The sequence below is a fragment of the Phyllostomus hastatus genome, unplaced genomic scaffold (assembly GCF_019186645.2).
Source record: "Phyllostomus hastatus isolate PE091 unplaced genomic scaffold, TTU_PhHast_1.1 phas_contig_948, whole genome shotgun sequence".
Lineage (NCBI taxonomy): Eukaryota > Metazoa > Chordata > Mammalia > Chiroptera > Phyllostomidae > Phyllostomus > Phyllostomus hastatus.
Genome location: NW_025333993.1, coordinates 9057363 through 9078383, shown reverse-complemented (window position 1 = coordinate 9078383; position 21021 = coordinate 9057363). Strand labels below are relative to the sequence as shown.

Genomic DNA, 21021 nt, shown 5'->3' with positions numbered 1-21021 from the left:
GGGGGAGCCCTGGCTGGGAAAGCCAGGGGAAGGGTGTCGACCTCTGGCCCACAGTCCCCTCTGTGGTCACTGGCACTTCCTCCCAGGGGCAGACCCTGAGATGATAAGTGAGAGCGCGTGGCTTTTCTCAGAGGTGTGGGGGCAGCACCAGGGCAGAGGGGGCGGTACAAGGAAGACTTCCCCTGAGCCAGAGGGCAGAGCGGGTGAGCCTTCGGAATCCGCAGAGACGCCCAACTACGGTGCAGGGTGTGTTCCTCCGAACTGTCCCGGCCAAGGGCAGGGGGCTGGGGGTCCACGTCCCCACACGCCGTTCCTAAGACCTCCGGCCTGCGTCGGGCAAAGGCGCTGCGCTTGCCATTGGAAGGAGCGAGCCGATGCACCCAGACAGGTAAAGGGGATCCCAGGTGTCACAGGTGGGTCCCCGAGAGCATCCGTACACGCGAGGCCAGCCACTGAGGGCGGGAGATGAGGACTCAGTCCCTGCCCGGGATGAAATTGTGTTTGGGCTTGTTGTCGAAGCAGCAGGTAAGCTTTGCAAATGATGGAAATGAGGAAAGAGACGGGAGTTGGGGGGTAGGGGGACACACATGGCTCAGGGGTGCCCCTTCAGCCTCACACTCACGGGGTGGGGGGCAGTCGCACCGGGAGCAGCCTGCTCTCGGGGTTCCCAGCCTTTTATTGCCTCCAGCCCAGAAACAGCTCGCTCTACTAAATAAGACATCCGTTATGATGCCTAAAAATCATTTCAGGTGTTGTTGTTTTTCTTGAAATTAAAAATAAAACCTTTGTCCTTTTAAATATAAATGGACACTTGAAGTTTACTAGACGAGGAGAAAAACAAACAGCATAAAAGAGATAGACAAAGACAAGCAAAGAGAATGAATTTACTCTTGAAGAAAAACAAGGTCGGAAAGAAGAAAACGTCACGAAAGCCCAGCCCCTCCACGGTCTGAGACGTTCGCGCACCCACGGGACAGGAGCGAGATGCTGCTTTGAAAACCAGGAGCGGTCGGAGTAAGGATGTGCTTTTGAAAATGAAACACGTGATCGCAGAAACAAAATTACCATTAAAGGTCAAGTACATGCTTCACAATCAAGGGCAAAAGCACAAAGACAGAAAAACGAGAGAGAACAGACTGAGAGACACCGAGGGTCCGTCGAGCAAGTGCAGACTTTCCACAAAAAAGGAGAGAGCAGAGGACGTGGGGAGGAGGAAGGACCGCAGAACAGGACAGTGACGGAGCCCTTCTCTGGCAGAATATGTATCTGGGTGTGTGTATACAGAGAGAGACAGCATTACATTACCTGTGACATAACACGTGTTGTGTATTTTTAAACGTTAGGCAGTAGGCAGCTCAGACAGCGACCACGGAGGAAAGGGAAGCAAAGGAGAAGAGCCCGGCCCAGCCCCGCCTGGCGCTGGGGAGGCTGCTCCAGCTCCCTCCGCATGGACACGAGCTTTTCTTTTCTTTCTCAGGTGGAGAGCATTAAATGTGTCACAAATACCAAAAAACAAGACAAACCACCAACTCCTTCATGTGGGATCAATACATGGCCCTCCCCTGCCCACGACCGAGGGCTGGTCAGAGGGCCGCTGGCCAGAAGGAAATGTGTCTTCTTTTGGAAATGACTTGCAACTTCCTCATCACCTTTTGGGAGTGGCTTCCTCTCCTGTGACTGTTTCTGGACCTTTTCTTCACACTGAGGTCCTGTCGTTCAGAGTCCGGGTAGGGGGTGTGCCTCCTTCACCTGGGAGCCCTTAAAACAAGTCTCCCATTGAAACTAAGAGCACTCTAACAATAGCCAGAGAGCGGAGGGGCGAGGGGACAGCAGGGAGAAGGGTATTCAGGAACTACTCTAAAGGACACATGGACAAAACCAAGGGGGAGGGTGGAAGCAAGGGAGGGAGGTGGGTTTGGTTGGGGTGGGGTGAGGAGTGGTGGGGAGAAAATGCAGACAACTGTAAGTGAACAACAACAAAGTAATTTAAAAAAACAAGTCTTGGACACAAGGGGATGCGGTCCGGCTTGCCAACCCGCCCCCTGCAATGTGAGTGACAAAGGCAACGTTTACTCCACCCAGGCCTCCTTGTGGGTTTTTCGGCTTCTCAGGAGGTGCAGTCAAGATCCCCTGGGCTTGGCATACTGCATTGCACCTTAAAATGTGTTTTATTGTGAGCAAGTGAAAATCCAAAGCAACCATGTAGGTATAACCTAGATATAACTCTTGCACTTTTAAATATATTTGAGGGTATTCCATTTGGATGTGATTTTTTTGTTGCCAAAAACGCTATGTGCTTATATAAAAACTCTAGCTGCCCACAAAAGTGTGTGTGCCTGTTTGGGGGAGGGGGCTGGGGCCCAACATTAAAAAAGTCTTCCAGCCCCGGCTGGTATGGCTTAGTGGATTGAGCACCGGCCTGCAAACCAAAAGGTCGCTGGTTCGATTCCCAATCAGGGCATATGCCTGGGTTGCAGGCCAGGTCCCTAGTAGGGGACATGTGAGAGGCAACCACACATTAATGTTTTTCTCCCTCTCTTTCTTCCACCCTTCCCCTCTGTCTAAAAATAAATAAATGAAATCTTTAAAAAAATCTTCCAAATGAAATGTTTCCGTTGGTGTGGGGCCCACTGTCCTAAATGTAAAAATGCAACCTATTCCAACTAGTTTGTATGAAAACTTTTGGCAGCAGGAAATAGAATTTGAACAAAAATCTTAAGCCCAAGAGTCCTTGGAAAAATCTTTTGATGAGCATGATTTAGTAATTACAACCAGGAATTTCCCTTTTCCATTTGGATTCACATGGGGTATTGTGCCACCCATGACGTTAAAACAAAGCACGGACAACCTCGTAATCAAACCAAAGAATCGCTGAATCGCGCGCGATCACCCAGTTTGTCACTGTGTAGATTTACCAAACATTGCTGCCCACTTAGAATGGGTGAATTCCATGGCATGCAAATTATACCTCAAAGCTGTTTATAAGGCACGTCGAAACGCATTGTTCTCTCCAAATATTCCCTTTGCCATGTGATCGATCATTAATAGTGTTAGGTGTTAACAATTATCAGCTAAGCATGCAATTGCTTATTTCACCTCTCCTCGTTTATACATTTCATTTGCTTATTTTCATAATACCCATAATCTAATAACCATCTGAATGGAGGACTCAAGTTGCTCCCGATAAGGGTCGGCGGTCCCCAAGCCTGGGGCCTTCCGTTCGCCCCTCGGCCGGGCCCTCCCCGAAAACGAGCGCTGGACGGCCTCAACCACTGCCTGGGCTGGCAGCGCTCTGCGCCCAGGAAACCGCTGGGTCCGCCGGCGGATCCCGCCCCCCCGCCTCTCCACACCCCCAGGCTCCCAGACACCGCCCTCCCCGGCCCCGAGCCGACGAGCAGGGCGGGGATCCGCAGGGAGGGAGGGAGAAACTCAGGGTCCCGGGGCCTGCGCAAGATCTTTGGAAACGAGCCCGGTCGCTCCGAGAATCCGGGGCTCCTGCTAGGAGCGGCTTTTCGAGAAGAGGGCGGACCCCGACTGGGGCGGGGCGATTAGGGGGCGGGGCGGCCCTACCGTGCCCCGGGCCGGCGCAGCCCACGCCCCAGGCCTCGACACAGGCGGCCGAGTCGCGGGACTGCGCGTGCGCGGAGGGCTGCGCGTGCGCAGGGGCTGAGCCCAGGGGCAGGATGTCTGCGGGTTTGGGCTCGCGCTGGGCCGTGCCCCGCCCGGGGGCTTCGGGCTCACGGACCACACCGCTGCACTACTAAGATGGCCCTGGACCTGACCGGGAGGATTGGCGGCGGGCCGCGGAGGATGACCGCCCTCCTGGGCGTGACGACCCTCGTTCTGGTCGCCGGGCCGCCACGGGTGTTGTCCGCAGCCGCGGGTGAGAGGCGGGGGTCGGCGCCCGGGCTCCGGGCTGGGCTGCGGCGGCGCTGGAAGCCACGGCCCCGGGACGTGGGTGGCGCGGGGCGGACGTCCCTCTGGGAGACCTCGGGTCATCCGCAGCCCCAGCGCACAGATTGAAACCGGCTTGGTCTAGAAAACCAAACGAGAGGGAGCAGTGTGGAAGTTCCGTCCACCGCTTCCCTGGCGGCGAGCGCCCCGGTGCCCGGGCCCCTCGGCCCCGCAGCGCTGGGGGTCGAGGGCCTTGGGGTCGAGCTTGTTTTCTTGGTGGGAAATCGGGGATCCCGGCTGGACGGTTTGATTTAAAGCGTGAGCCACGCGAACCGTGCTGCTTGCTGTCCCTGAAACCCGTTTCCTCCATTTAGTAAACAATTCCTAGCATGTGGGAAGGAGATAAGATTCCGATCATTTCTGTGTCCTCAGGATTCCTGGAGTCGAACAAAAAGTAGTAACAAAGGACAGCTGCACGGCCGGAATACAAAGGCTGGAGCCACCGGGCTCGTTTGCTGCCCTTCTTACTACTTAACGGGGACGTGTTCGGGCGCGAGGGGCGGCTGTTGCTGTACCGCGGGTTTTGCAGTCGGGCGGGGTTCCCAAAGAGAAAAGGCCTGGCCACTCAGCACAGGTACCCAGGGGTCCGGAGGGCCGCCTGGGGGATTCAAACGCTCAGCCGTTCGCTTAGGAACCCCCTTCCCCCATGGTGTTGTATTTCTCCAACCTTGCCGCCAGTACGGCATACAGTGTAATCTGCGGGTGGTGATAGGCTCCTGCAGTCCGTGGTCACTTCTTTGAAGTCTTTGGTTCATGAAGATTTGCACTAAACTGGTGTTTGCTTTAGCATAAGACTTTCCCCACAGTTTTCGTGTAAAATTAACATGCCAGGAGGCTGTGCATTAAGATCCGTAATTGAAATATTTTTTAAAGATCCAGATTTTAATCTATATTAGAGAAGAGCCGCTACAAGTAAACTTTATACACAGATAGTATTTATTGTGCTGTTTTAACTGTCTTACCTGCCGGGCACTACGCTAAGTGGTTTACTGGAACTGGTGGAACAGGCAGTACCCGCCTGCGCCGTCGGGGGCGCTGACCTCTCTTCCCTTAGACAGTCGAGTAGAAAATGACCACAGCCAGCACTGCGCGTCCCGTGTGAATGAATCAGAATTACACCTATTTTTTTTGTCAGATCAGCTCAAAATGTAATACATTGTTTGGTGTGCCACAGAAACTTAGTAATTAGTTTATGTGTGCCACAAAATGGAAAAGGTTGAAAATCACTGAAATGTGTGAACTCCTTCAGCTTTCAAAGCAACCTCGATCGAGGCCCCATTGTCCTCGCTCTCCTGTGAGCGGAGTGAGGCCCGGGGGGGGCTGAGTGGGCCGCCCGAGGCCGGCCGGGGTGGCTGCCCGTAGCCCAGGGGGAAATCAGACCCTGGAAGTTGGGCCCCAGAGCCCATCTCTTGATGGCCGGCTTTTTTTCTCAAAGGAACAGTATTGTTCAGAATGAATGAGATGTTACCCTTAGCTTTCGAGGTCATACAAAAAATATTCATCTTTTTAAACCTGGAAAATGCAGTTCTGGGACCCTAAGAAAGTGGTCTGAACTATGGGAGGAAGTGTATATTTGTGCAGATGTATGTGTTTGGATTTACGTCAGACTTTGAAAAACAGTAAACTGTGTCCGGTTATCGGCCTGAATGTGAACGGTTGGAAGCAACCAGTTGTATACACACAAGTGGGGGTTGAGTGCCCATTATATAATTTATATGCTGAAAGGGTGAAGCGCACTGTTATCCAGAGGATACTGCTAATATTAATAGAACCAAGTCTATGAAATCTAAAATCCTGCCCAGTAGACTCTGAGTCTCTGTCCGTTCACCAGTCAGTTATTTGTTGACCTCTCAGGGGCCAGGACGCCTCGGACTCCGGGCCTCCTTCCCTGAGCAGGGGCTGCACCCCTGAGGAAGTGCCCCTCAGACTCGCTCTTCCCATCTCAAGGCCCAGACTGCAGAAGTGGAACATTCTAGACTAGATGCTCCAGATGCCGCCAGCTGTCTTGTTAACCTCCGTGTTCAGGGCCCTCCGGTTGCATGGACTCCATAAAACAGCAACAAATGGGGTGGGACTGAGGTGTCGGAGGGTCTAAGGGGGACGCATTCTGTTCGGGGACAAGGTCTCAGGGGCGAGGCGTGGGAGCCAGAAAACAGGGTGGGGACAGGCCAGGAGCACCTCCCTGAATCTGAAAGCACAAAGGAAACAGAAAACGATTTCTTTACCGTCTCCCCTGTGATTCCACACGGTAATTTCTCCAACCGGAGAGAAGAGGAGGCGGTCCCGGTAACGAAGGGGTGCTGCCCGGCCCCGCGGTGGGAACGGCCCGCAGGGAGACGGCATGCCTGCCCTGCGGCAGAAGGAAAGGCTAGCACTATCGTAGAAACCAGAAATCGATGTACAAGCTGGTCTTTTAAAAACTGTGGTTTGTCACCGTGAAAACCCAGACCTTTGTGACATTAAAGGAGTTCCCGAGAACCCAGCATCATGCCCGACGCGCTGAAAGAGGCAGAGTGAGTTTGCTCGGTACACGGAGACCCTGCCCTTAGGGACTTGTTGTCCGGTTGGAGATTTGTGTTGAACACAACACAGTCTCTATCCCACCAGTTGTGAGAGCCCACGAGGGAAAGGGGAATGGGGGGGGGGCGGGGGGGGAGGCATCCAACTGGTGCAAGATTCGCACTAGAAGCGTAAGCGATCGGGGTCTCTAGGTGAACGTCCTTAAAAATACACAGGAGGGTTCGGGCCGAGTGTGTCTGCGGTCAGCACCTTTTCGGGTCCCTGCAGGCCTGGCTGACGCGACAGACCCTCGGGCTGCTCTGTCTCGGGGTTCGGTTCAGGGAGCAGTCCCTCCCTGGGGCCGCCGTCTGCTGCGGAGCCCCGTCTGCCCGCCCTCCATCAGAGGGGCGGGGCCTGTCTCGGAGCAGAGGGCGTGAAACCGCACTTGGTCAGACCCCAAGCCCCCCATGACGGGGTCACTTCCAGACCAAACAAAGCTTCTCTTTTTACACAGAGACTGTTTTTTCCAGTTAAAAGACAATGCCTGCTTTTTTCCTTTATTATTCTGCTTTTATTGGGATATAATTGACATATAACACTTTCTGTAGATTTAAAAACTCAATCTTTTTCCAGCTCTCCAATGCAGAGATATAAATAATCGGTAGCTTTTCTGTGCTAAGAGCAACCATGAGGTGTTCTTAGATTTTTTTAATACACTTCATTATGTATAAATGGATCTATTCTTTAATCAGGAATGCGAAGGGAAGACTCGCATTTTTAAAGATACCTGTAGTGGCCCTGCCTGGTGCGGCTCAGCGATGTGGGCATCATCCTGCAAACCGAAAGGTCGCCGGTTCGGTTCCCAGTCAGGGTCAGGGCACATGCCTGGGTTGCGGGGCGTGCGAGAGGCAACCAGTCCATGTTTCTCTTACACATTGACGTTTCTCTTCCTCTCCTTCTCCCTCCCGTCCCCTCTCTCTAAAAATAAATAAATAAAATCTTTTAAGCAAATGTTTGCCGTGTGCCCATAACTCCCCTCTCTTGTTAACTCCGTAGGGGGCGCACACCTGGAACCTCCTCACGATGTGGAAGTCTCCATCACCGACGACACCTTCACCCTGCTGTGGGCCAGCGGCAGTGACCCTGGCAGGAACGTGACTTTCTCGGCGGATTACCAAACGTACGTACGCGGCTCTGCTGACCCAGTGGCTGGGACCATCGGAAACATTTTTATAATTCCAGCACCGTCGTTTTTTTTTCAGATTGGTGTAACATTTAGTTTGTTCATTTTTAAAAGAAATTTCGTGTCTCCATACTAGTTGTAACTGCCTTTCCGCAGATAGAGATTCAGTGGACTTTTTCTTTGGGCATTGACACCAGAGAGCTGGTGGGGGGTGGCTGGCAGGTGGCTCAGTGGCCCACAGCCGGACCTTCTGTTCTGGGTGCTCCGCCCACTTCGACTAGAAACCCAGGTCCGAGTGAGAGCGTCGCAGGCACTCGAGGTGGCAGGGAGAGCCCAGGGGGCCTGTCCCCGGTCCTCGCCCGGGACAGCAGGTCCCCTGTAGACAGGATTCCCTCTCACCTCCACCGTTCACTACATCTGCGTTCTGGCTGCAGCGTGTAAGCCCCTGCGAGTCCACAGCCCCCGATGTGGGGTTTCGGGGCCCAGTCCCCGGTGCGGACTCGCCACTCCGTGGCAACCGACCGAGGGGCTAGGCAGGCAGGGGTCACAGGAGGGATTCCGGGAGGACACAGCTCGGGAGGTCCAGTGCTCTGCGTGGGGCGCTGGGGCCTGTGTGCGCCCTGCTCCCTGTCCCAGAGAGGGCCGGCGGTCCGCAGCCAGGACACAGGCGTGGGCAGAACTGGGACCCGCCCCTGCACCCACTGCCACGCCGCTCCTCACCTGCTATTACTGTCAGGGGGACACGTGTAAGCACGTGTGTGTATGGACATGCACACACATTCATTCATTCATGGATGGTGTTTCTCAGAATGGACAGTACGGGTGGGCAAAAGCAGGTCTATAGCTACGAGCACGTGAAATAGTTCATCCCTGCATGAGTGTTTATTAAATTGTTGTGTTATTTCCCAGTGAACAACTGTAGCCTGCTTTTGCTCACCCCATGTAGGAAGTTTTATCTCTTGGGGTTTCTTTGAATTTGACGCTGACATCTGCTACCAGTCACGCCCCTGCCCCGGGCTGTGCTGCCGCCCCCCGTCCCCGGAGTCGTCCCTGCGGAGCAGCGGCATCTGAGCGGAACACAGCTGTCCAAGCCCGCCTGGGTTCTGAGGCGCGGAGGCGTCTCCCCGGACCGTCCCCGTCGCACGCGGGGGGCCGCGGGCCCGCCCGGCCCGCTCTCAGTGCCCGGCCGGGAAGCGGGTGTGCTTGCGGTCGTTCTAAAACTTGTTTCCGTTCTGGAAAACGAGGCAGACTTGTATTTGTGTCAGCACCACGATCGTTTGGAAATCATCCCTGGTTTCTGCTGTCATAAAACACCTTTAAAATGAATTCTGCGGTATCACAAAACAACGCCCGCGAATGCTAGGACTCTGAATCCAGCTGGGCAGAGCTCCCTTCCCACGGGCCAGGTTGCCCTCCGCTCTCATCCTCACTCCAGAGTCCTCTTCCCTTTGCGGCTACGGGACTTTCTGAGGCGAACGGGGGTGGCCATCGAGTTCTTCACGTGCCTGGAGAGCCTCACGTTAATCGCCGAAGCTTTTGGATTGATTTGGTTGCACCACGTTGAGGGTGCGTGGGTGCGTGTTATTTTGAGTTCCTTCTGGCGATGGGGCAGGAGGAAGGAAGCGGATCAGCAGGAAAGAGGGATGTTCCGGTTTTGAGGAGGAGAGGAAATTCTCAAACCGTGGCGATTCCGAGGCCTTTCCTGGGGCCAGCACCTCTGTCCACAGGAGGAGGCCAGGAGGGAGCCCTCGGGCCCAGCTGCTGGATTTTCAGGAAAGAAGAGAAGGTCCAGAAATGCGGCCGGAAGTCGCCCCGCCCAGCCCACTCTCCCCTCGCGGCCGTGGCTTTCTCTGCTGCTCTGACATCTGAGTACGACCCCCACAAAATGACAGAACTACCGAGTAACTCTGCGTCAGAATGAACCCTTCTTGGGAATGCTAACATTGGGAAAGGGGAAGGTCACACACTGAAATGTCGGCAGCACAGTAGCTGGAGCAGAAGTAACGAACGAGGTTTCCAGTGTCACTAACAGAAAACTTGTGCGACTCTCTTCTGCACGTATCCATTTGCTCGTCCATTCACTCGTCTGCTTTTTCATGCTAAAGGCTGGAGATGAGTACCTGGATGAAGGTGCCTGGGTGTCAGTACGTTGCCGGTACCAGCTGCGACTTCTCCCTCAACGTGAGCGTTTACAACACGGTTAAGCTGCGTGTAAGAGCAGAAGACGGAAGCAGCGCTTCTCCGTGGCGCGAGCTCAGCCCGTTCGTGCCGCAGCAGAAAGGTAAGGGGAAGCCGCCGGCTGAGGGGCGGCGCGGCGTTTTGTGACTGTCGCCCCGGACCGCTTCCCGGCGAGCGGTGTCCCACCCCAAACCCCACCACCCCCTGCGCCGTCCGCCTCCCCACCAGCGCTGGCTCTCAAAGCTCGCCCCCCGCCCGGAGCCGGTCCTGGACAGAACTCGGGAGACTCGTTTGCCTTTTCCGGCCTCTCTCAAGCACCCCCGGGCATATTCCGAAGCTGCGGGCTGCGGGCTGCGGGCTGCGGGCGGGGCCGTCGTGGCTGGCAGCGTGCCGTGTGCGGCGCTGGTGCGAGGCCAGCCGTCTCTGTGAGCCGGGCGGGAGGGAGACGCGCAAAACGGGGAACGGCGCGCTCTTGCTGGGTGGCTGGCTGGCTGGCTGGTTTGGGGAAAATTTTTTTTTAAACAAATTACTTGTTATAGCGGCTTGGTCATTATATTTAATGAATTGGGTATTGTAAATTTTTATCACTTTTAATGTTTAATGTGCTAAACATCAAAGGACATACCCGATGAAGGAAAGTTCCGGGGCCCTCCGTTTCTTTAAAAGGACCCCAAGATCCGAGCCTGTGGGAGCCGCCGCCCCCACAGGTCTCTGCACCCCTTTGCTCTGCCGCTCCTCCGCCCGCGCTCCTCCGCCCTCTCCGTCCGGGCCTCGTCGCTGCACGGAACCCACCCTTCGGGGTCGCCCACGACTTCCCGTCCTCCGCGGGGTCCGTTTCCCGGCAGCAGCAATGTGATCGCCGCTCCCTCTTCTCGAAACCCTGGCGTCTCTGGCCCCCAGGGGCGTGGCCCTCCGCCTGTCCTGCCCCTCGGTCACTCCGTGCCCGCTGCTCGGCACCCAGACCGCTGCGGGGCTCCGTGGCCGGCCTCCTCTCTGCTCTCCCCCACGGGTGACCGACAGCCTCCACGCCGTCCGCGCTCAGACTCCCAGAGGCCCCCGAGCCCCACTGCATCCCTGCACCTGGCGCCTGTCTCGCCCGCTCTCTGCTCTCCGGGCAGCCTCTCCGCTCAGGTGTCCCCGGTCCTCTGCACTCTCCCCTCGCGGCTGGCTGGTCTCTGGCTTCGCCCGCCCCTGGCGGCTGGTCACCCGTTCTCTGCTCAGGCCCGGAGCGTGGGGGGTCACCTCCGACTCCTCCTCTCCTCCTGACGCCCCGCACTCCGTCGGCAGCACGTCCCCGACCTGGGCCTGCAGAGCCGCTGCCTGCGGGCCTGCCCCTCCCCTCGGGCCGCGAGCCCTCCCCAGGCCACTGTCCCGGCCGCTGGGGCCTGCACTGCAGCAGCTGTGTCTGACTGCCCCGGGTCCTCAGACGATGGCCAGGACGCCCCAACCCAGACGTCAGCCGAACAGTCGCCCTCCGCCAGCCACAGCCCCCAGTTCTGTAGTCCCTGGCTGCCGGCTGCCATCGGCCCTCCCCGCCCCCACTCGGCCTCCTGAGGGTGGTCGGCCCCTCTCCCCGCAGGGCCTGGGACCCTCTCTCTCCCTGGAGAGCCGGGCCCAGGGCCCTTCCCCGACTGACGTGCCTGCGCCAGCTCTCGCTCCCTCCTCTGTCCCCCTGCGTGACTCCCTGGTGCTGAGAGCACGCGGGACACGTGAGTGTGTGTGTGTGTGTCGGACGGCGTTTTTGCTGCGTCCCCGTGAAAACGTGAGCTCCACGAAGCGTGTTCTCTGGGCTGCCGTGTCGGCACACGCACAGCAGTCACAGGTACTTGTTCCGTGACCGGGCGTGGTGTGGGAGAGGTTACACAGTGAACGCTTTGGTTTTTACAGCTCGGATTGGGCCCCCGGAGGTGCGTTTAAAAGCTGAAGACAAGGCGATAAGAATAAGCATCTCTCCCCCTGGAGGGAGAAACAGTATCATGTGGGCCATGGACCAGTCCAGGTTTAGGTACACCGTGGTCTTCTGGGAGAGCCCTTCGGGCGAAAGGGTAAGCGCGTCTCCGTCCTGGATTCACGCGCGCGAGAGAGAGAGGCGGCGGGAACTGATTCTAAAGTTTCAGCCTGTACTCTTAAAAACAGACTTCTGTCTCTTTGTTGCAGAAATCCAGAGAAACCCGGTACCCCAGCTATCTGATGAGCGGCCTCTCCCCCGAGACTACGTACTGCGTGCAGGTGAAGGCGAGACTTTTCCTGCAGAGGCGGCCTGCGGCGGAGAGCCCCGTGCGCTGCGTGAGCACCACCGGTGAGCGGGCGGGCGGGCGGCTCCGGGCGCGGGGGGAACACCCGGGGTGGCAGTCGGCCGGGCTCGGCGTTTTTCCCGCTGAAATGTACGTGACGGTCTGAGGAGCATTAAGAGCGCTGCCATGAGCAGACACGTTTGTTCCGTGTCCGCAAAAAGCGGGAGGGAGCCGCTGGCAGAACAGTGGGACTTCCAATGACTGGCCCTTTGTAACGATGACGTCAGCACGTGACGACGTCAGCACGTGACGACGTCAGCACGTGACGACGTCAGCACGTGACGACGTCAGCACGTGACGACGTCAGCACGTGACGACGTCAGCACGTGACGACGGGAGCACAGCCGACACCATGAATCCCGGGTGTCGGCGAGAAGCAGCGCAGGGCCTCCGGTCAGACGTTTCCGGGCAACCCCCACGCACGCGCACGCGCAGACGCTTCGACGTGCGGTTGAAGTGGAGAAGACAGGGCCCCGCCACGGGGAGTTAGTTCACAGCTGCCCGTCTTTCCTGGCGGACCCACGATCTCTCTGTGCGGCGGCAGCCCCGCCGGCGCCCGCGCCCTTTCCCGTGGTGCAGGGAGTCCGCGGTGCGAGCGCCCCGCGGCGGTGCAGGCCCAGGGTCCGCTCACACTCGCCCAGGCGGTTGGGTCCGGGCGGTTCCGGTCCGGGTCCGCGCCGCTCCTCTCGCGCTACAGCGCGCACTCTCTCCTGTCCTTTGCTCTCCAGCTGAGGATGCCGAGAGGCTGCCCCGGCCGGAGAACGTGCGCGTCGTCGGGAGAGGTCTGGTCTACGTCCTGCAGTGGAGCCACGCACGCGACAACGTGACCTTCCAAGCGCAGTGGCTCTAGTGAGTTCCCGTCCGCACCCCCCTTCGGCGCACTGTACTCGGCCAGGGTCATCCCCTGCTTCTCGTGGGCCCGGCTCCCGCAAGCTGGCCTTGCCACTGGGCGGGACGCTCCGTTCTCCTCCTGGCTCTGCTGGGACCTCCTAGGTGGCGCTGCGCCGGTCACTGAGCCTCGCTGGGCCTGAGTCTCTTGAAAGGCGGGTGTGTCCTCACAAACGCCGGGTCCTTCCCGGCCCTTTTCCTGGGGACAGCGCGGCTCTCAGCTCTCCTGGCCAGCCGGCTCCTCCCTGGAGTGCCTGGCGCGGCCCCACTCCTGCCTGCAGCGCTCAGCGCTGAGAGGCCCCTGTGGCCCTGGGACCGGCCGTTCATGGCAGCCTCCCCCTTCCCCAGCTCAGTGGTTTTGACGGGTCTTCAGCGGGCGGTGGAGCGGGGAGTGAAGAAGGCTGAGCGGAGGAGACCAGAGCGCCATGGGCGGAGTCTGGCCCTCGCAGTGGGAGGGCACTGCACACAGTGCTGCCGTTGGAGACTGTAGGGGACGGGTGGGGAGGGGGGAGGGGAAGGAAGCGCCCAGGGCAGAGGAGCAGGGGCAGGCCCAGGGGAGGCGGGAAGGAGGAGGAGGAGAAAGGCTGGAAGCGGCAGGGGGAGGTGGGCACTTCTCTCTGTCCTGTGGCGTCAGCTTGCGGCCGAGAGCAGGCGTGTGCTGGGGAGGCGTTGCATGTGTGCACGCCACTCCAGGCACGTGTGACCTCACGGGCCGGTCAGGACGCTGCAGGGGTCTCCTGGGGATGCTTCTCCCGCAGAAGCCTGTCCGGGAACGGCCACAGGCTGCAGGGGAACAGGGGCTTCGGAAGGCTGGTCCCCGAGTTTCTGTGCAGACTTGGCACCGTGTACGGAGCACTGAAGGGGCCATAAAGGTCCAGGAGGGTGAGACAGGCTGTCCTAGGGACCCAAGCCGAGGGTAGCGGGTGTCGTCAGCAAGGCGCCATTCAGGACGGGGGGCGGAGCACGAAGCAGAAGGCAGCTCGAATGGAAGACACAGAGGCAGGGGGTCCAGAGAGACCTGGAGAGCCTCTTGCAGGAGCTGACTGTGGACTCAGGCACAGAAAGAGGGGACAGAGGAGGCGCCCGGCCGGGCTGCAGCCGACAGGGAGCTGGGGGGAGGGGAGGCGCACAGGGAGGTGGGCGGAGGGAGGTGTTGGTTTCCCGTTGCCATGTAACAAACCTCCACGGGCTCAGCAGCTTGAAAAACACCGTCTGCTGTCTCTGGGCGGGTCCTGGCCAGCGGTCCTGGCCAGCAGCCCCCGCGCAGGCCATGCGGGGCCCCCCGCTCGGCGTCTCGCAAGGCGGCCGTCCGGGCCTGGGCCGGGCTGCGGTCCCATCCGAGGCACGGCGCCCTCGCCCTCTGCGGCGCCCCCATGGTTGCTGGCAGGAAGCGCGTCTCCGCTGCACGGCTCGCGGTGGCCTGCTTCTTGGAGCTCCTCGCAGGACGACCGTGAGCGTCCGTCTAGACCCTCTTAGGGTGCACTCGAGGTCCACTGACCCGCGACCTTAATTTCACTTGGTCCTGCCCACACGCAGGGGTGATGTGCGCACCAGGGTGCGGGCCTCTCAGGGCCACTGTGGCGGTGAAATGTCACCTCCCGTGGCAGAGACCCGCTCCGGGGGCAGAGGGACCTTTGGGCCTGCAGGGCCGTGAGGCAGGGGCCGTGCTGAGCGAGCAGCCCGCAGCGTCCCGGGGAACAGGTGGCTCAAGTCCCGCGCCTCGAGGGGACCACCGTTCCAGCAGCCTCCGGGCCGGGGTTTTGCATTTTCTGTCAGTCGTCCGCCGCGCCCGGTTCCTGGGGGCGGGGGCCATGGGGGCTGCGGGCCTAGACCGGCCAGCCCCGACCAGAGCGTGCAGCCTGCTCCAGGCGCTCGATGAAACGAATGTGTTTGGAGCTTAAAGTAAAACAACTTTTTTTTTTGTCTCAAAAGCGCTTTCTTAAAAAATACCGAAAACTACGAGACACAGTGGGAGCAGGTGCCGAACTGCCAGCACGTCAGGACCACGCAGTGCGCCTTCCCCCAGAGCACCTTCTGGAAGGGCCTCTACTTCCTCCGCGTGCGCGCCGCCAGTGGGAACCGCACGTCCGCGTGGTCCGCGGAGACGGAGTTCGACACCGAGAGCCAGGGTGAGCCGGCGGCCCCCCCTCCCGTGTGAGTCTCCGGGCGGGGCGGGGCGGGTCCCACAGCGCCTCCCCGGCCTGAGCTCACGCCGCGCCCCCCACCGCACGTGTCTTCCAGTGTTCGTGCCTCCTCCCATCGTGGTCCTGAAGGCTGTTAACAGCAGCTCGCTGCGCATCTACGTCGGCGCCCAGAATAAGTCCGTGTACCAGGGCTACCTGCCCATCTACGAGGTTATTCTTTGGGAAAACACTTCAAGCGTGGAGGTAAAAAGACTGTGTGGCATGATTCCATAATTCAGAGTTGTAAGTGACTGAGCTAAAAAAAAAGCTTGAAGTCTGCGTTCCAGGGAACTCTTCAGACCTAAGGCTCTGTGGCTCCCCTCCCCCACCCGTATTCACTGCGGGAAGGGTGCCAGCCTTCTCCTGGTGCTGCAGGGCAGAGCTGCAGCCCCCCTGCCCCGGCCCCAGGCTGTCTGCAGGTCTCGGCCCCTGGCTCCTTCTTTGCAGCCACTCAGGCTCCCCCCGGGGGGTGGAGCTCAGGAACTGCGCTCAGGACCAACCGCCACGAGCCATCCTGCTGCCACCGGCTCAGCTCACTCTCTGCCGGGAGGGGGGGGTGCTGTCTCCCGCCGTGGGATGCCCGCCCGGGTGCACCTCTGGCCCCAGAGCATCCTCCCTGTTGTGGCAACTGAGATGTTTCCGGGCGAGCCAGGTGCCACGGGGGGCGAGTCAGGTGCCCCGGGCGGGGCCGGCATGGGCTCCAGGGGGCCGAGTCGTGGCCGCAGTGGTGGCTTGTGGCTCCAGGAGAGCAGCTGCCTGCAGCCCCCGCTTGGCCCAGGGCAGTCCCGCCCCCTGGTCTGGGACTTCACTGTGTGGGTGGCTCAGAGGACCCATCCACGGGGGCTGGGGTCTCCTCCAGTCCAGACGCTGGGGCGCAACGCCACTGGCCAGGAGCGCCCACGGCAGGCACCAGAGAGCCCGTGGCGCTGCCGGCCGCCTTCCCTGCGGGCCGTGGCTGGGAGCTGGCCTGTGGACGTCTGGTGCCGTGGAGCTGGTTCCTTCTTTACCTCCACTTCCTGTTGGAGATCTAAGAAAATTCCGGCTGCTGGGCCACTTGCACTTTAACTGCTGAACGCACTGTGGCCAGAGCATCACCGAGCCCAGTGCCGGCGACAGGCAGCTGCCCCTCGTCCAGGAAAACCCAGGTCTGTGTCTCACGCTGCCAGGGCGTCCGGTCACCCGCTGCCGGGAACATGCTGTGCTCTACGGCCTTGACCGTCTCCTGTCCTGGAGGCGGCAGCAGTCCTCGAGGTCGGTCCCCGGGAGACGGTTCCCGAGGTTTACAGGGGTAACCAGTGACGTGGCCCCCGGCACGCTGCTGGGCGAGTGGTGGAGACTCAGCGACCTCCAGCTGCCGCTCTGTCCTGTGCCGGCCCCGCGGCGGCGGCAGCGGCGGTAGTGCTAGCAGCCCGTGTTTGCCGCGCGTCCGCTCTGGCCGGAGTGGGCTCGGAAGGGTTCTGCGGGAATCGTCCGCGTGGTCCTTCAGAACAGCCTGCCGGGCCGTGTGCCCAGCGAGTCCCTTCAGCAGACGGTCGGGACGAGTTCCCACCGCAGCTTCCCCGGCAGGCGTGAGACGGGGCTCGTGACGGGGTGTGCCGCCCACAGAGGTCTGCCGTGCACGAGCGTGGTGCGGCCGGCCCTCGTGTGTGCGCCGCACGTGCAGAGGAGCATGTGCTGCGCGTGGGCCCTCGTCCGGGGAGGGCGGGGCAGGCCCAGCCCTGATGCCTGGCCCGCGCCGGCAGGGACGTTCGCCAGTGAGGAAGGCGGGGCCGCAGAGCACAGCGCTCTGCTCCTCCGCACCAGCTCAGCGACGGCCGGCTGGGGCAGGGCCACATCGTCCTCCGCACTCCCCATCTGGTGCCGGTCCGCCCCAGAGACCAGGTGACCCGCCCCAGGCCGCAGAGCAGCCGGGGATCCCTTCTCTCCACAGCTGGGGCCGAGCCCCTGCCCCCCTCCGCCCCAGGCAGAGGCCACACAGTGGCGATGGCCCCCAGTGGGCGTGTTCTTGGTAAAATGCATCTGAGTGTCTTAAAGATAACCACGTTTCTTTTCAGCAGCGGCATCTTGAACTCTCTGGCCTGGTTGTGCTGTGCTGTCGAAAAGGGGCCCCAGCGGCGTCTGGGAGGGGCCGCTCCGGGGTGGACTGTTCAGAGTTCGGAAGGTAGCTGTTCCTTCTGGGACTGACTAAAGGTTACCCGTGACGTGATGTGCTTCTCGTTTGCAGAGAAAAATCGTGGAGAAGAGGGTTGACTTCACTGTTCCGCACCTGAAGGGGCTGACCCTGTACTGCGTCAAGGCCAGGGCGCTGCTCCAGACCTGGAAGTGGAACAACAGCAGCGAGTTCGGCGACACTGTGTGCGAGCGGACGCGGCCAGGTCAGAGTCTCCCGGGCGGCGTCCCCCCGGCAGGCGGGCTCCCACCCCCGCCCCCCCGGGACTCTAGGCCTTGACAGCGGTCGGGCCCTGCGGGTTCACCGCGGAGACCAGGGGCTGCGTTCCTCGTGAACTCGCGCGACTCAGGAGCAGACCTCCCGGCCGAGTCTTCCCGGCTCAGAAACCACCGTCAGCGCCCGCTCCCGTGCAGTGCTCTCGGGTGCTTTCTGTCTCATCCAACACCCACGGACTTGAATTCCTGTGACCATTACCCTCAGCCTTAAATGAGACGCAGGTCTCTGGCACACTCCTCGAAGTGCCACGTGGAAACCAGTTAATTCCGGTGTGAATTTGGTGGTTTCTCGTGGGACCGGGCTGGTCCCGGTCTCCGCTTGCGCTCCTGGCGCGGGCGTGTCGGCGCTGGGTCCCGGCGTCCTGGGCTGGCTGGCCGGCCGCGGGGCTGGCACCCCAGGCCAGGGCTGTCCCTCCCGGGGAGGCCGCCCCTGAGGAGTCCGTGTCCTGCCGCCAGCAGGCGTGGGCTCCGCGCTGCCACAGGTGTTTCCAAGGGTGTTACTTAGATGTTCACCTGACAGAGTCCCTGTCACACGGCCACATTTCCCTGCCACATCCGTCACCGCTTGTAATGCGTTTCCCGGCACACCCGTGCGAGCACTGAGCCCCGTGCACCTGTGTCTAGGAGACTCGTCCAGCGTCTGGCTGGTGGCTGTCCCCAGCGCCGTGCTCGCCGCGGCCTTCGCCCTGTGCGCCCTGCAGGGCCTCCGGAAACTGGTCGGCTACGTGTTCTTCCCGAGCCGCGCGCCGCCCTCCGCCATCGATCAGGTGGGTGGCTCTTCCCCACCCGTGCCCGACCAGGTGGGTGGCTCTTCCCCACCCGTGCCCGACCAGGTGGGTGGCTCTTCCCCACCCGTGCCGTCCGTCGGCTGCAGGGTTTCCTAAACACAACGGGGGCCGCGTCCGAGTCCGCAGGGTGCACGTGTGCTCTCGCTGCCTGGGAAGCAGTGCGGACGTCCCTTGTCAGTGACTCAGCCCGGGAGACGGTTGTTCGACGGGACACCGCAGGGGAGGCGGAGGGTGTCCATAGTCCCGTGTTTTCCCGGCAGTGTTACCCCCGAAAGTCCTCGTAGTCCCAGAAAGGCCAGCCGCTGCCCCCGGGGCGGGAGCTGGGTCCCAGGCCTGCGGGGGAGGGGCGCCCCGGAGCGAGTGCTTCCCAGTGGCCCCCGTGAGGCCAGGACCGGCGGGGAGAGCCCCGTGTGCAGAAGGCCTACAGCCGGACCTGCCGGGGCGGCGTGTCCCTCTCGGGGCTCCCCACGCCTGTCCCAGGTGTAGCCGGGGGCTCGGGCCCTGGGGCTGCAGAGACAGGGAGGAGAACCGGCCGGCGGGGCTGCGTCCGCACACGAGAGCGCTTGCAGGCCCGCCCAGGCCTGCCGGGGGCCGGCGCTGCCTCCCCACGGCGTGGTGAGCGACGGGGACAAGCCGGGGGCTGAGCCCCATGAACATGCTCTGCACACGTGTTTCTCTCGTGTCCCTGAGCTTAAAATCATTTCAATACACGGTGGTGCTCTTCAAGTTAAAGAGATTAAACGAGGTGCGGACCACAGCTGCGCCTAGGTCACGTGACAGGGAAAATTATCGTGTTTGTGCTTCTGGATCTTTGTGCCCTGGGCACAAACTGTCTGTCTTTCACAACAAATGCCCGCGGTGCTGGGCTCTCGCTGTCCGTCCTCTGTCCTCTCAGTGCCCCGCCCCACCAGCAGGGGGCGCCATCCTCGGGGCCCCGCGCCCGCACGCACCCACCGAGAGGGACGCGGGGCGCACGTGGCCTCGTGGGCAGGGGTTCGGTCTGAGCGGTGACGCAGGCGCTGTGCCCTGCACGGACTTGCTAATACGAAACAAAGGCTGCTGGGACTGGAAAGTTGATTTTACTATTTTAAGTGATCCGTTTCTATTTTCTTTCTTTTTTAAACTAGTACATCTTTGAACAGTCGCTGAAGAACATACTACTCTCCACTTCTGAGGAGCAAACTGAAAAATGCTTCATAATTGAAAACATAGACACTGTCGCCGAAGCAGAAGAAACCAGTCACACTGGCGGAGGGCACAAGACGTACAACTCCCAGACCAGCGAAGACTCGGGCAACTACTCCAACGAGGATGAGAACAGTGGCTGCCGAGAGAGCGGCGACCTCGGGCAGGAGGGCAGCGTGTGGCGGGAGTGAGCCTACACCCGCGTACGCCGAACACCCACGTGCGCGTGCCTGCACCGTGTGGCCACGGCCCGCTACAGGGCCGCAAAGCCCCGAGTCCAGGTTCTCATCAGAGCGTTAGAAGTGCTGTTCGAACTTGGGCGTCTGACCAGAGCTTCGCAACCTATACAGAAGCTATTTCACAAGTGGCATTAGAGTTACGTGTCTTTCCCCGGCCTGCGACCTTGAAAGCAGCGTCTGGTGGCACCTGAGAGAGAATGCACAGACACTTTCCTCCCTACCCCTCCTTGCAGCCAGCGACTGCCTGGTGTGTTACGTGTTTGTCGTGTCTGGGGTCCGACTGCCCCCAGGAGCCCCCGCGCCCCGGGAGAGCAGGCCTTCCCCGTGTTCTCGGGCGCAGCCCCGGCACCTGCCCGACACCGAGAAGGGGCAGGAGACGGTGGTCGAGTGTGTGAGATGCACGGTTTGACGTGAGTGAGTGCGTGTTTCTGACGGTGTCTGTGTGTTCACTGACCCGTGGAAGGACATACCGATGTTTTCACCGTTTCCCTTGTGAACGTTTTTTGTCCCAGTAAGTCCATCTGTGTTTTTGTCTCAAACTTGTCGCGGTGAGTAGTTTTTATGTTGAGGTAATAAAGCTAGGGACCAAAAGCCTTCGACTTTGTTGTTGTGCTTGAACTTGGTAAGTGTTTATGTACCAGAGGTGCTGCAGCCGGAACCTTCCCCAGGAGTCGACGGCCTGGGGGCGGGTCCCTGAGCCCGACGCCCCCTGGCCATCGCCGCGCACCCCGAGGGGCCCCTCTGTGTCTGCTCTCACAGCTCGTGGGGGACCCGGCCGGGGATCAGCGCCTCCCAGGGGGACCCCGGGGCCCCGCAAACCCACCTCCCCGCAGCTGGGCACTCAGCTCTGGTGCCGAACACGGCGGGCGTCCACCGGGAGCCCTGCCACCTCCGTGTTTTTGGCAAACTTTCTTGTCTTTTTTTTTTTTTTTTTTCCCCAAAACGGACAGGGAAACAAATATTTAATAAATCCATCTCTGATGCCTGGCGAAGTCCCTGGCCCCTGAACGTAGTGACCAGTACCAGCAACACACAGATTTCCTCACTGCTTTCCCTGGGGCTTAGGCCACGGGAGGCGGGAGCGCGTTTGCTGCCGGGCCTGGTCCCTGACGGGGGAGACGGATGCCACTGAGCGCACCTGAGCGGAGGGGAAGGGGCGAGAAGAGGGATCTGACGTCCACGCCA

General features: G+C 60.3%; 1 protein-coding gene across 2 annotated transcripts; it reads left to right on the top strand.

Annotated features, from left to right (window-relative positions):
• The first annotated feature begins 3622 nt into the window (after positions 1 to 3622).
• On the top strand, positions 3623 to 20430 carry IFNAR1 (interferon alpha and beta receptor subunit 1). 2 transcript variants are annotated; one of them, XM_045852623.1, is made up of 11 exons: positions 3623 to 3883; positions 7510 to 7633; positions 9742 to 9917; positions 11702 to 11859; positions 11972 to 12113; positions 12837 to 12957; positions 14929 to 15125; positions 15238 to 15383; positions 17404 to 17554; positions 18249 to 18424; positions 19540 to 20430. In XM_045852623.1, the coding sequence occupies exons 1-11, from the start codon at positions 3766 to 3768 to the stop codon at positions 19786 to 19788; spliced, it is 1758 nt and encodes a 585-aa protein (XP_045708579.1). In that variant the 5' UTR covers positions 3623 to 3765; the 3' UTR covers positions 19789 to 20430. The 2 variants fall into 2 exon arrangements, with proteins under 2 accessions (XP_045708579.1, XP_045708580.1); XM_045852624.1 differs by having other exon boundaries at positions 3624 to 3883; positions 18249 to 18391.
• The last annotated feature ends 591 nt before the right edge of the window (positions 20431 to 21021 follow it).

Coding starts and splice junctions, on each gene's coding strand:
- IFNAR1 (XM_045852623.1), top strand. CDS start 3,766: ATGGCCCTGGACCTGACCGGGAGGATTGGCGGCGGGCCGCGGAGGATG. Junction 7,634..9,741: donor TTCTCGGCGGATTACCAAAC/GTACGTACGCGG, acceptor TTCATGCTAAAG/GCTGGAGATGAGTACCTGGA. Junction 12,958..14,928: donor TTCCAAGCGCAGTGGCTCTA/GTGAGTTCCCGT, acceptor TTGTCTCAAAAG/CGCTTTCTTAAAAAATACCG.